We start from the raw sequence: 15,339 nt of genomic DNA, 5'->3' as shown, positions 1-15,339 counted from the left end.
AAAAATGGGGGTTGGTTGGGCCCCAGGCCCATCAGCTCTCACACCAAAATTTTCAGCTTGGGGGAAAGCCTCTCTGTGGGACAGACACCCTGCGGGGCTCTCCTCCACAGAGGCTTGGTTGAGCTTGCTGTCCTGTCCGTTTGCACGCAAAAGGACAGGAGAATCACAACAGGGGAAGAGCTGCGGGTGTGGGGTCTGCCCACTCGCGCAACATGGCAAGGCCCGCCCCGAGCTCCTGGCCACGCAAGACTTGGAAAATACAAGCCATCCGCTGGAACTCTGACAACCAATTTACCAAAACCTTTCACGGCCACAGAAACCACCAGGGAAATTTTCGCCCTGCCCGCCCGCCCAGTTGTGGCTCCCACCCGCCCGGTGGGCTCCTGCCTTTTTTGGAATCTCTACACCATGGCAAGAGAGACTAACCTATTTATGAGTCACACCCCAGTGCAAGAGAAACACATCCACTCACACAGGCAACATCTCCTCAGACTTTCCCAAGAGGGGAAAAGTGAGAGGAAGAAACTGACTCCCCTCAGCCTGTACCAGGCAGACTTGGGGACCTACAGGAGTAGCTCCCGGGTTTGCCCACACAGACAAGTAGTTTGACTTAGATGTCATGGGATTTATGAAAGAAAATCCCAGGCGGAACCGCCTGGCACATGTGTGAATGCCTAGCCGTGGAGTGGACCGCTTGCGTGCAAAACAAAGTCCCTTGAGACATTGGGCCCCCGGGGGGTAGGTTGACGTGCAAACGGACAGGACAGGGATGCTGTGGCTGTCGCCTGGGACGGCAATGTACTTGTGGTTGTCCTGTCTGTTTGCGTGCAAACGGACAGGACGGCAAATGTGCTTGCATGGTTGTCCTGTCCGTTTGGGTGCAAAAAAAAGTCTCTTGAGACATTGGGCCCCCGGGGGGTAGGTTGACGTGCAAAAAGACAGGACAGTGATGCTGTGGCTGTCGCATGGGACGGTGATGTACTTGTAAAACGGACAGGACGGCAATGTGCTTGCATGTTTGTCATAAACAATTATGACTATTCTAGTACAACTGGTGACTGAGTACAAGTGAAAATGTTCAATGAAGCTTTTGGCGCAGCAGCAATTCAGTTGATTTCTGAGTGAAGCGTTTGTTTGTGTCAGGAGCTCTGGGTCGTCAATTGGGTGGTAAAGGTGGGCCAGGATGGGAGGGCGGCAAGAACTAGAAGGAGCTGTTTGTCTTTGGATCACAACTTCTACTCACACACAAGGTTATCCTGATCAATCACCGGATTTTCCCCGAGATAGTCTGATCTGACTGGCTGATCAGACCACCTTCTAGACAGACTCGTGTTACACATGTGAAATGTCCTGCAATGTAAGGGGCGCCCGCGAGGGATTACAAGGGCAATTGACCCCTTCTACATAGGCTCAAAACTCCCTTGACCTAGGCTATGTAGTAGGGGGAATGTAGTCGGTTGGGGTGCCAACACTTCAGAAGAGGAGGATGACCCATGGCCAGCTCCAGCCACAGGCAAAACAAGGTTGCTCACCCTTCCAGAATCAATCACAAAACTAGGCCCAGAGGCCTTGTACCAACGGTGCAACAAATACAATACATGTATTTGTATATGGCATTCATTGTATTGTTTTGTATAGCATATACAATGTACTAGAGGCCAAGGCGGCTTCGCCGCTGCACGATCAGGTCCCAGTAAATCTACACCCAAAGAGTGCGCCACACCCAGACCCCGCTGCAGGCTCAGGCCTCCACCATCCAAACTATTTGAGCTGTTTTCTGCAGATGGGCTCGGGGCTTAGCCTCTGGGGTTTAGCTCAAGCCTGAAACTCAATTGAAATAACAAGCCAACTCCAAATCAGCTCACGCATGCATTATATGACACAAGCATAACCAGCTACACCACAGCCGTCCCTCGCTATATCCAGAATACTTATGTCTCCTCCTTCTACAGTTCCAGAGAGTTTACATTAGGCAAACCTTGAGCTAGTCAGATGTTTCAATAATTACAGTAGGCTATCTTAACAAGTACTTTGCGCTTGCTAACTATGAAAATATTAATATCACACCGATCCCCGCCACCATTCACAGATGAGGAACATGTCACAAAGCCAACAGACCCGCCACACACCAACAAACAGCAATTAAAAACACATGGGGCCTCCGCCAAAAATAACCATGTCATAACCAACAGACCAAAGGCAAAAAAGAGCCATCAGGGACTCATGACCCGACGGTCTAAAGGTGTCACAAGTGGCGGGTGGGGTTGATGGTTAGGACTGGGTCTGATCTCGCGGGGCTGGCTGGGCGCAATGCGGTTGGGCGTAAAATGGGCCGAGGCGTCTGCGATTGAAGTGGAGTAGGCAAGGCGATTAGCTGGGCGCGACTTGAATGTCTAGGTTACATGATCCCTGGCTTGGCCAAGGTCACCGTATGAGTGGCTTGGCCTTGGTTGGTCAGATTACGTACAAAAGTCGATATTGCGGTTCTGCAAACCCTTGGCAACGGGCTTGCCGGAAGCGAATATCTTGTTGTGGGTGTGACGGGGCTAGGTGTTTGGTCGGTTGAGCGAGTGCGTACAAGCATGCGTGGTTACCGGGTTAGGTTGGGGATGTCATGGCGGCAGTTTCAGGTTGGATGTGGTTGTTTCGGGTACAGTATGAAGGAGGAAGGGTTCAGCGGGCGATTAGGCGATTTGGGTGTCGGATAGATAAATAGAAGCGGCCGCTCGTCGGTTGTTCCCCAGGGAGTTTGGTGATGCTGAATTTGAGGCTATCCTTCTCCCTCAACCCTTCCGCTGTTGCATGTGCGCAGTTTGAGGGGCGAAGAGTTGGCCCCCCACTGGTTTGCAAGCTTTGCTGCGGGCCGGGGGCCTTCATGTCCAGTCCTTTTGACCCGTGCGCTTGACGCGGGCTGGGGGCTGAGCCTGTGGCACAGCACTTCTGCTGATGTTGGAAGGCTATTACGATTATGAAATATTTATTTTTGTTGAAATAATTAAATTGTAGACTATGACAGTTGTTCTGGCATTTGAGCATACCCTTTTATTTTTATTTTGGAAAATAAGAGGCAAAACACTTGAATTTTTTTTTGAAAATTCTGGTAAATCTGTGTCTTTAATAAACTTGGATTTGTATTGCATTTTTTATCCAATACAATACACTGTATTTTTTGCATAATGTATTGCCCCCATCATATGTCATATTTTGTGGATTGGCTTGGTCAATACTTTTTTTTTGATTGTATTGTATTGTATTGGGTAGTCAATGCAATACAAATATGTCAAGACATTTTGTGTTCACAAAAAAATACAATACAATTAAGGTGTTCAAAGTTGACTTTCATGAACTCATAACACCATAAAATCATAAAACTTCAAGCAGAAAAAATATGTACCACCCAAACACTCAAAACAGAGCAATAGTTTGAAAATGGTACATAAAAAATTACGGACTTACTTCGCGCACTGCGGAAAACTCTTTGCGCACTGTGGGGGTCGTCATCTCAACGTCCAGCCCCCAGTGCGCGCTTCTGCCACAGCTCTTCGCGCACTGCATTTTCCGCCGAAAAAACGGCTTGCATTTCTTGAGATATTTTTTGATGAATCAATAGAATGGCTTTTTATGATCCCCCTAAAAAATAATCAAGTCATTTAGGGGTCTCCTTGAGCCTAGAGAAAATTGACATGAAAAAATCATATTTTAACGCAGCAGGGACCTGTAATATCGCTTCCTGTGCCCCAGTATCCCCAAAAATTTCACAGTATCATAGTACATGTGCAAATTCATGAACTGATAATTTTCAGAATTTTTCCCAGAGATATAAGGGGTGCGCGGCAGGCTTAGTAGGAAAATTACTGCTAACTGTATAGCTTTTTTGTTACACACCCAAACAGTCCCAAAATTTCAAAAATGTTTTCATTGTGGATATTCTCCGCGCTATAAATTTCTTGGCAATAGTGTGTCATGACAACATGAGATGTAGTGCGGCGGGCTTAGTTGGAAAATGACTGCTAACTTATCTCATGTTTTAATGACACACTATTGCTAAGAGCTTTATGGCGCAGAGAATATGCAGAATTGAAACATTCCTGAAAATTTCAGACTGTTTCAGCATGTAACAAAAAATCTACACATGTAGCCGCCATTTTCCTACTAAGCCCGCCACGCACCCCTTATATCTCATGTTATCATGACACACTATTGCCAAGAAATTTATGGCGCGGAGAATATCCACAATGAAAATATTTCTGAAATTTTGGGACTGTTTGGGTGTGTAACAAAAAAGCTATACAGTTAGCAATAATTTTCCTACTAAGCCTGCTGCGCGCCCCTTATATCTCATTTTATAATGACACACTATTGCTAGGAATTTCAGGGAATTAATTTGAAGCATATTTTTCTGTGCTCTCAAAATTTTGTAGCTTTGTTGTGTGTAACAAAAAAGTTATACATATACGCAAAATAATAAACGCAATACCTATTTGGGCTAAAGGAAAGCTGGTGAGAATTCTGAAAATTATCAGGTCATGAATTTGCACATGTACCATGATACTGTGAAATTTTTGGGGCTACTGGGGCACAGGAAGCGGTATTACAGGTCCCTGCCGCGTTAAAATATGATTTTTTCATGTCAATTTTCTCTAGGCTCAAGGAGACCCCTAAATGACTTGATTATTTTTTAGGGGGATTATGAAAAGTCATTCCATTGATTCATCACAAAATATCACAAGAAATGCAAGCCGTTTTTTGGGGGGAATGCACAGTGCGCGAAGAGCCGTGGCGAAAGCGCGCACTGGGGGCGGGACGTCGAGACGACAACCCCCACAGTGCGCAAAGAGTTTCTTGCAGTGCGTGAAGTAAGTCCAAAAAATTATTACTCAAAAGTTTTATGATTTTATGATTTTATGCAATGAAAATTTTATGATTTCAACTTTGAACACCTTAATTTCATATAAAATACATGTATTGCATTTGTTGCAGTGTTGCTTGTACAACTTAATACAAAATTGTGCTAGGGAGAGGTATGGCAATGAGTCAAAAGACATTCAAATCCCTGCAGTGTGAGTGATGGACTTGGTGAAGCGTAAAAAAACCTTTGTTCTTGCTGGTACAGGATTTGGTAAAACTCATATTGCTGAGATGTACTGGGACTTGTTTCCCAAGGGAAAGAACCCGCCAAACGGGTATACGGGTCCAGGTATCTGGTTTTGGCAAAAAGTCCACCCGGTACCCGTACCCGCCATGGTTACCCGGGTTCCAATGCCCATCTTTAATTGTATTGATGAAGGATGAATATATTAATGGAATCTTGATGATATTGATAGCAAGACCATGCTGATTACAATATTGCCTGCTGATTCTTACCTTTTTCTGTTATTGTAATATTAGCATAAATTATTAGAAAGTGAATTTCAAGTGAGCCAATAAATGTTTTCTGGAAGAAATTCAAGTGATTTTTAAAATAAATTATGAGAAAATTGATTATCTACTCCAGTGAAAAATAGAGTAAACTCTTTTTCTCACTTGGTGAAATTGAGTAGAATTTGTGTGAGCCTGAGTCTCTATAGTGACAGCAGGACACAAGAAATGGGGGACAACAGTTTGATTTCTTGGGATAAAGAAAATACAACTGTAAGAGAAAAAGAGAAAGAGAGAGAAAGAAACCAAGCAGGATAAGATAGAAGAGAAGTACTAGGTTATTCTAGTGGGAATGCACGTCCACTGGCAATGCTACTCTTCAGAAGAGTGCTGCTAATCTGTGCAAGAAGTGCTACAGCTTCCTCTCAGGAGGGTATCTGGATTAGATAAGTTTAATCCAGCCACAGTTTTTTAGACTTCTCTCTGGACAGTCAAGGTTCTTAATGGGAAACCTGAGGGACAGCCCTGCAACCTAGATTTTGAGGCAAAGGCCAAGTGATTATAAGGGACAGCCCTGTGATCAAGATAGAGGCAAAGGCCTGTAGAATTGAAGGGACAGCCCTGTGATCAAGATAGAGGCAAAGGCCTGTAGAATTGGAGGGACAGCCCTGTGATCAAGGAGGAGGCAAAGCAAGAAGAAAAGGCAGATCAAACAAGACACAGAGTTGTACCTCTGAGATAATCAAGGTTCAGTGAAAGAGGTTACTTACTGTCAATATCCTAGGCGCCTGTGACGGTAGGTATACTGGGAGTAGAGTAGGCTCTTTGGTGGTGATCCTGGGGTTATCTGGGTGGTGGTTCTGGTGTGCTGAAGTCTGTGGATCCGCCTCAGGCAAGGGGGATTCTGACTACGAAAAGTTTCACAGTTTGCTTATGTAATTTACATATGTACATGTGGTTTGGCGCGCCAGGTAGTGCTGACACGTCACAACTGCGCAAGCGCGCCACAACTCAGTAACTCAGGGAAGGAGTATAGTTACAATGAATTGATAAGTTGTAACTAGGGTCAAAATTGCATGAGGAAACAGAATCTGAAGTCAAAACAAGGTTATCTCTTAAGATGAAAAAGATATAAAGTAATTTATATGTAACAAAGGTAGAACAGGCAGCTTTTAGGTCAGCTGTGATGACTCTAAGGCTGACAATTTGAGTTTCCAGCGCTTGGAAATCTTGAGATACCTTCATCTGAATACCCAGTGAGTTGTTTTCACTGGATGACGAGTGCCCTGAAATTTCCCCTGGTGACAACAAACATGCATTGCCTTCTGTTTTGCTTGGATTTGTTTGAGACAGGCTTTGGTAAGTCTGTTGAAATGAGAGGAGAGCAGTATGGAGACCTGTATGATCCAATGGTGGTAGTTGCCATTCTGGACTATCTCCTTCCCTCTGTCAAGAGGCACTGAATTCACGTAGAGATGGGTTGATTTGGGAGTATGCTCTTGGGGTTGGATTAAAATGTGATGCCAAGTCGGCTAACAGAGTATGAACGTTTTTTGCCTTGGTGTTGCTGTTATAGGCGTTTATTTGCCACATGTTGACCATGTCATGAGTGATCAACAACACTTCTCCCCTGGTCTCCAGGATCATCTCTACAATATGCAGCAAGAATTTCAGTTTATTTACAAATTGTGAGCCTGAGTCTCTATAGTGACAGCAGGACACAAGAAATGGGGGGGCAATAGTTGGATTTCTTGGGATAAAGAAATTACAACTATAATAGAAAAAGAGAAAGAGAGAGAGAAACCAAGCAGGATAAGAAGGAAGAGAAGTACTAGGTTATTCTAGTGGGAATGCACGTCCACTGACAATGCTACTCTTCAGAAGAGTGCTGCTAATCTGTGCAAGAAGTGCTACAGCTTCCTCTCAGGAGGGTATCTGGATTAGATAAGTCTTAATCCAGCCACAGTTTTTTAGACTTCTCTCTGGACAGTCAAGGTTCTTAATGGGAAACCTGAGGGACAGCCCTGAACCTAGATTTTGAGGCAAAGGCCTGATGATAAGAAGGGACAGCCCTGTGATCAAGATGGAGGCAAAGGCCTATAGATATGGAGGGACAGCCCTGTGATCAAGGAGAAAGCAAAGCAAGAAGAAAAGGCAGATCCAGCAAGACACAGAGTTGTACCTCTGAGATAAACAAGGTTCAGTGAAAGAGGTTACTTACTGTCAATATCCTAGGCGCCTGTCACGGTAGGTATACTGGGAGTATAGTAGGCTCTTTGGTGGTGATCCTGGAGTTATCTGGGTGGTGGTTCTGGTGTGCTGAAGTCTGTGGATCCGCCTCAGGCAAGGGGGATCCTGACTACGAAAATTTTCACAGTTTGCTTATGTAATTTACATATGTACATGTGGTTTGGCGCGCCTAGTAGCGCTGACACGTCACAACTGCGCAAGGGCGCTACAACTCAGTAACTCAGGGAAGGAGTATAGTTACAATGAATTGGTAAGTTGTAACTAGGGTTAAAATTGCATGAGGGAACAGAATATGAAGTCAAAACAGGGATATCTCTTAAGATGAAAAAGATATAAAGTAATTTATATGTAACAAAGGTAGAACAGGCAGCTTTTAGGTCAGCTGTGATGACTCTAAGGCTGACATTCCCTACCACCAAAAGGGTTGGATTTCTGTAAGAAATTAAACCACAGGGTTAGACCTCTTGTCACTTCTGAATTTCCTGAGAAGGATAGCAGAGTCTGGGATGTCTTTCTCAAGGAGCCATTCATCATGATCAGCACTCATAGCTTTGTATCTAGCTAAGTACATCATAACATCTCTGTTTTCCACTCTCAATCTCTTGTCTCTGAGAATCTTTTGTATGACTTTACTCTGAGGGGTTTTATCCATAGGGGGAATGACAACTTTGACTTTTTGTCTCAAAGGGAACTTGTCTGGATTGGGGTCCTTGTATGGTTTCACCGAGCTGACAGGAAATGTGGGATGTTTCCTGCTAAACTCTTCAGTCAGTATCACTTCTACAGCATTCTTCCCATGTAAAGCTTTCACAAGGAATGGTCCAGTGAAGGAGTCTCTCATCTTCTTAGGGCCAGACAGGTTGTTGAAGTTTGCTGTGGATATTAGGACTTTATCACCAACTTTAAAAGATGGTTCTTTGTGACTCTTGTCCCATCTTTCTTTGTTGTAGGATGTAGCTTCTGTTATGCATTGCTCAGCATGTTTTCTGGCTTTCTCAAAGATCTTTCCATAAGCAAGAGCAGTAGGATGAATGTCTACAGAGTCTTGCTTCAAGAAATTTCTGGGAAGGTTTGGGATCCAGCCTTTTTCCAGGATGGCAGGAGGTTTTCCAGTGGTTGAATGTATGCTGGTGCAGTAAGCTAACTCAAGGATTGGTAGAAGTGAAACCCAATCATGAGTGTAACCATCATTGTCTTTGAATTCTAGACCATATGCACAAAACCTCCTGATCATATCTTCAAGTGTTTGAATCATCCTCTCAGCTAATCCATCAGTCTGAGGGTGGTAAGCAGTGGAGAAGGAGAGTTTTGTTCCCAGCATACTATGTAAACCAGTCCAGAATTCAGATGTGAACTTAGGGTCTCTATCAGAGATGATGATTCTGGGGATGCCAGTCCTAGGCATTACTCTGTTCCAAAACAGTATGGCAGTGTCCATCGCAGAGTCATCCTTGAAGCAGGGTACAAATATAGGGGTCTTAGAGTATCTGTCCACTATTACCAGACAAGCATTGAAACTAGCTGCTCCTCCAGGGGACAAAGAAGTTACCCAATCCATGTTAATAACATCCCATGGTTTTGAAGGTTCTTCAATTTTCATGAGCAGTCCAAATCTTTTGCCTGTGGCTTTATTTGCTTTCTGGCATCTATCACAGGAAGAGCAGTATTCACCAGTGTCTTGTTTCCAGTTAGCCCACCAAGCAGTATCAGCTACTTTTTCTAAACTCCTGTCTTCAGAAAAATGACCTGAGTAGACACTGTCATGGCATTCATGCAAGATGGTGTTGATACTTTCTTTGTCAGCTAGGACTAGGACAGAGTTGTGTTTCTCTCTGAAGTAGATGAGGCCATCAAATATAGAGAACCTTCCTTCATCATATAGCTTTCTCCAAGGATCTTGTAAGGAATTTTTCAGCTGGGCATCTTTAGCATCTTTCAACAAAAGTTCAGATAATATGGTAGTGTTCTTGTCTTGCTTGTAGCCTTCTCTCACTGAGTCAAAGAACTCATTCTTGAAAGTGGAAACATGTATGCCCATGATGGGGAATCTATCATCATCCTTGTCTTCTGGGTCATAAGCAGGGTTACTAGGATCATTTGGCAAAGCCCATCTGCTCAGTCCATCAGCATTCTTGTGAATATTCCCATCTCTGTGGATTATGGTCATATTGCCTCTGTATTCCTGAATAGCAATCTGCCACCTGAGCATATTTCTATTGGGAGTCTTCATGTTCAGCAGTGATCTCAAAGCTGTGCAGTCTGTTACAACATGAAAGACACTGCCATCTAAGTAGTAATGGAGTTTTTCCAGGGCCCAGACCAGACATAAGCATTCAAGTTGACTAGCACCATATCTTGTTTCACTGTCCTTCAGTTGTCTGGATATGAAAACAATGGGTCCTTCTTTTCTCACTCCATCAATGACTTGGACTTGATGTAAAGCAGCACCTAGACCAGTCATGCTAGCATCTACATATAGTGTGAAGGGATGGGCCCAGTCAGGAAACAGTAGCAATGGAGCTGTGGTCAGTTTCTCTTTTAACAAGTTGTAGGCTACTATTCTATGATGAGTCATCTCATATATGACATCAATCCTTGTCAGTTCAGTCAGAGGTTTTGCTATCTCTGCAAACTTCTCAATGTGTTGTCTGTAGTAGCCAGCAAAACCAAGAAATGATTGCATTTCTTTCCTATTACTAGGCACAGGCTTTTGGAGAACAGCAGCTACTTTATTCTGGTCTATTCCTATGGCAATACCAGACACAAGATGACCTAGAGCTTTGATCTGATCAAATCCAAAGTTACACTTCTTCAAGGAGATTTTCATGTTCATGTTAATAACAACTTTCAGGATCCTGTCTATCCTATTGAGGTGTTCCTCCCAAGTGTTGGACATAATGATGATATCATCAATGTAGATAATGACCCACTTCTCATCAATTTCCTTTCTGAATTCAATGTCCATCATTCTCTGGAAATGAGAGGGGGCATTCTTGATCCCCAAGGGCATTCTCAGGTACTCATAGATTCCTTTGTGCATAATAATCCTGAGTAGATGTCTGGAATCTTCTGCAATGACATTCTGGTGAAAACCTTTGAGTACATCCATGCTAGTCAGGTACTTAGCTTTAGCCAGATTGTTCAGAGTCTCACTGATCTTAGGAATGGGATACCTGTCTGAAGCAGTGTAGGAATTCAAAGCTCTGAAGTCTCCTACCATTCTGGACTTTCCATTGTGCCAGGCAATGATCACAGGAGTAGTGATCTCAACTACTTCATTATGACCAACTTTCCTTAGAACGTTCAGTTTTACTAGCTCTTCAATGTGTTGCTCAAGAGCTTCTCTGCTTTTGGGGCTGGCAGGATAAGGAGGTCTTCTGAGGAGAGGAGGGTAAGGTCTCTCAGTTGTCAACTTGATATGAACTTCATGACCCTTAATGGCACCAAGGGGCTGATTGGTGTTGGAGAAGGCAAGGTTGTTATTGTAGAGGACCTCAAACAGTTTCTCCTTTTGCTCAATAGTCAACTTATCACTGAATTTGGCTTCACAGAGTTCTTCTGTAATAAATTTCTGCAGTTGAGGATGGGACTTCTTTACAGCAGAAATTTCATTAGAAGAGCTCATTTTCTCCAGATGATGAGACTTAAAGCTGAATTTCTTCCTCTTGTTCTCATTTCCAATGGTAAAGAATCTCTCTTTGCTGTTTGTGATGTCAAAGCCATAAAGAGACATGTAATCATTTCCAAGGATAAGATAGTTAATTCTTGCATTTTTCATGACTACAAATTCTGTTAGAATTCTAATAGAACCTTTAGTGTGAGGAAAAATCAAAGCCATTTCTATTATGCCCATTGGCTGTAATTGGTCACTACAGCTGTGGAATTTAGCATGGTTAATTGGCATGAGCTTGTTTTCCCATTCTGGTAATATAGAATCTAGCAATTTGTTGCTGATGATTGAGCAAGAAGCTCCACTATCAAGAAGACATGATTGTTCTCTGGATTCAATGAGGACAGTAGTAAGATTTGCTTTTCCAGTAAGATGAGCTTTTCCTCTATCAGGCTTGCATTTCATTAGTCTAGCATCTTCTATGTGGGAAGACTGGCAGGATTTGTCCCAGGTCTGAGGTTGATGAGTTTCAGCTTGAATTTCAGCAATGGAGAAGTCTTGGTTTATCTCACACTCTACAGCATGTGTTCCAAAGTCAAAATCAACTAAGGGATCATAATTGGCACCATTTCCATTGTCCATGGCAAGAATCATGTGATTGGTTCTATGATTCTCTTCTTCTTCATCTAGTTCTGATTCAGACTTGTGTGGTTCACCTTGGTCTTCTCCATTGTCACTCTTGGGATCATCATCATCATCCATTCCTACATTATTGATTCTGTTCTTCTTCTTAGGGCATTCCCTGGAGAAGTGACCAGTTTGTTTACAGAAATGGCATATAAGTTTGTCTTTCTCAGGGGCAGAGACAGGATTCTTTTTGGCAGAGGAGTCAGTTGGCTTATCAGTTTTCTCAGGGGCAGGATTGCTTCTCCATTGGGATCTGTTTGGAGTGTTATAATTATTTGTCACAGGCTTGTTCTTTTTCATGACTCTGTCTATGACCTCTTCAGCAATTATAACCATATCCTCAAAACTCATTTCAGTGGCATCTCTTTTGTATCTGCTTTTAATAGCATGCTCAAGGTTTGGAGGGCACTGCTTTAAGATCTTCTCACAAATAAGGTACTGACTGAGTTCAGGTTGATAAGCTTTCAGTCTTTCTCTCTGATTACCAAACCATTTATGGATTTTCCTCCCATCATAGGCAAAGTGATCATTCTCAAACTCTTGTTGCATTTTCCATTTCCAGTTCTCAGTGCCAAACTTATTTCTGATGGCATTCTTCCACCAAGCCCAAGATTTGTTTCCATACTCATCTCTGATGCCTAGGTACCAATTCCTTGCAGTGTCAGTTAACAAGATTGTTAATCTACTGATTATCATGTTATCCAGCATCAAGTAGTCTCTAACCAGGATATCAGTATTTTTAATCCAAAGTTCATGATTGTAAGGCAATTCTCCAGAGAATTTCTCCCAGTCTCCATTTTTGGGGATACCTTTCCACAGTTCTTTCCTCATTTCAAAGTCTATAGCTCCATGATCAATGTAGGGGAATTCCTCTTGGGTCTTAGTATCAGGAGTATTGCTAGCAGGCTTAGGAAAGTGATCTCTTGGTGGTCTCTGTGGTTCAGGAGTAGGAACAGGAGGAGTTGGTCTGTGTTCCTGTTGTTGCTCATGGTGGACATTCTGGAAGGGATTATTGTACAAGAGATGAGGGGGTTGGTCTCTGTCATCTGGTATTAACACGGAATCCAGCTTTGAGCTCACGGTGTTTACTACAGAAGATATGTCACTGAATCTTCTCTTAGATTGTTCAAACCTGTTGTGCTCATTGGCATGAAGGTCATTGATCTGATTATCAATGGAAGTAAGATTGTTGCTCACTTTCTCTTCAAAATCTTTCAGATTTTGGCCAATTGTATCCATGTTAGAATGACATTGTGATTCATTTACCAGAATCAAATCTTGAACTGTCTCAAACTTATCATCTATGTGTTTCTTCAGTTGTTCTAACACATTGTTATTCACTGTGGATTTCTCTCTGGCACTTTCTCCTATGTTGTTCAGGATTTGATCAAGCAAAAGGGGAATGAATTCATTTTTAAATAGATCAAGAATGGAATGATTCAGGACATCTTTAAAATTGCTGACACAAGATTCAAGAAGAGTACCAGGAATGGTTTCAACAGTACCAGATAATTCAGAGAGAAATTTGGAGAACAATACTTGTAATTTTTCTTCTAGAAACAAGGGGCCATTTCTAGACATTTCAGAGTTAAGATTATTGAGAAAAAATTCTCTATTTGAAGGATCAGAGAGATTATCAATATCTAAACTGAGGCCTAGTGGTGAATCACTACTTAAGGAACTTTTAGGTAAAGATTCATCTAATAAGGGCCTCTCCCTCTGGCTCTCCCTCGTCCATAGCCTCTCCTCACTCCTCGTGTGGCTCTCATCAAGTATTCTCCTATTTCTAGAACTTTCTGAGTGTCGTCCTGAGGGCGTCTCCAGTTCCTCCCTGATCCTCTCCAGTTGTTTTGAGGAGGAGGGGGGTTGTGGCCTGCGAATTCTTGCGGCATTTGCGGATAATGGGGTGGATTGTAGCCGCCAGTTTGCAGATGCGGGCTGGGGCGGAATAATTGAACCCCCTCTCGCGGTATAGAAGCTGGTGGCTGCCTCGCTTGGAGCGTCTGCGGCGGTTGTGGCGGCGGCAAGGGAGTTCCTTGGTAGTTCTGATTCTCTGGGCGCATTTGAGGCTGCGTCTGTGGACGGGATTCTGGAAGATTGGGAAGGATAGGAGCCTGGAACTCCTGCGCCAAGGCTCGGTGCTGAAAACACATAGGCTCTGGAGTCGGCGTGACTAGTAAAGGCTGTTGGCTGGCGTGCGGTATCATTGCTAGCTGCGAAGGAGCTCGGATTTGTAGCGCGGTCGAGTTCGGCGGCCCGTTGCCGTTGTTCTGGCGCGTCAGAGATATTTCTAGATTGTTGAGTTCCTCTCTGGGGATCCAATCCTGACACAGGCGTATCCCGTCGTTCCTCCCAACCAGATCTATGATCATTTCTTGGGTCATTGAGGCTTGGGAGAGGAGACGCCTCATAGTTAATATGTTCTGCGCTTCCCTGGCGCGGACAAAAAGGTCGAATTGTTCGTTGAACATACTGATGAGGCTGGATAACTCCTCCTCTTCCGGGATAAGGTCCATGGGTCCTGAGGACGCTTCCCGTCGAGGGCTCTGAGTGTACGGAAGGAGGGCTAGATTGGACGGCGCCGTGGGTCTCATGCCCTCTGGGTTGATAGGCTGGGAGGGCGGCTGACTCGTCTGAGGAGGGTTCACCGTCAAATCTATTTGTTCCCTGTCGACAGGCCGTGGAACCGGCGTGGATCTGCTCGACGCTAGAGCTATGGACGTTTCTCTCGGCTGGTATAGAGCCGGAGGGATCCCGGTATCTGGGGGGAGCGGCTCCTCTTCCGGGAGCTTGAGGAAATCCTCCTGTAGAGGTGGCAAGGCTGCTTCTAGCCCTTCAAAGCCGTTCTTCGGCGGCTGGGCTAAGGCGGTACCGGTGGCGGAGCTCTTCGGAGAGGTCTCGGCCATTTCTAAGGTGAGGAGGCATCGTGATAAGGAGTAAGAGAGGTTAATTTAAGCGGAAAGAGAAAGTTTTTAAGAATTAATTCAAGGTTAAAATACCTTGGGACTTAGGTTTAGAAGATAACCTTTTACTTTTACGCGTCGTAGTAGAGGTTTTTTTCTTAGTTTCCTTTGCACTGGGTTTCGCGGCGGATTTTGAGGTCCAATCAGAGATATTAACAGCGGCGGTGACCTTGCGGCGACGGACTTTTGGGTATTTAGTAGTAGCAATAGGGGTCCAAGAGGAACTATTGATCCAGTTTCCTTCTTTCGGATCAGTTACGCGGTTGTCGTCGCAATTTTCGTCTTCTGCGCTAGTCTGCGCCGTTACGAATTTTTTTACGGTCAATTGCGGCAATTATAGTTAAGAAGCAGGAGAATCTTTTGAGCGTACTCCGTTTTTCTCTATCTCTTCTTGATCCGAAGATATAGAGGGTTCTGGGGAGGATAAGTCCGACGAAGGGATAAATAGCGGCGCGGAGGAGTCGCAGTTCT

General features: G+C 43.9%; 1 protein-coding gene across 1 annotated transcript; it reads right to left on the bottom strand.

Moving 5' to 3' along the window:
• Positions 1 to 2,213: 2,213 nt before the first annotated feature.
• PtA15_4A805 (uncharacterized protein) lies at positions 2,214 to 2,584 on the bottom strand (the record flags this gene model as incomplete). Its single annotated transcript, XM_053168727.1, has 3 exons — positions 2,214 to 2,341; positions 2,468 to 2,546; positions 2,579 to 2,584. 3 exons carry the CDS (start codon positions 2,582 to 2,584, stop codon positions 2,214 to 2,216), a joined length of 213 nt encoding a protein of 70 aa, XP_053019907.1.
• Positions 2,585 to 15,339: the final 12,755 nt, after the last annotated feature.

The sequence above is a fragment of the Puccinia triticina genome, chromosome 4A, assembly GCF_026914185.1.
Source record: "Puccinia triticina chromosome 4A, complete sequence".
In the NCBI taxonomy this organism is placed as follows: domain Eukaryota; kingdom Fungi; phylum Basidiomycota; class Pucciniomycetes; order Pucciniales; family Pucciniaceae; genus Puccinia; species Puccinia triticina.
The sequence above is the reverse complement of the archived record's forward strand: the minus strand, read 5'-3'. Positions and strand labels throughout refer to the sequence as shown.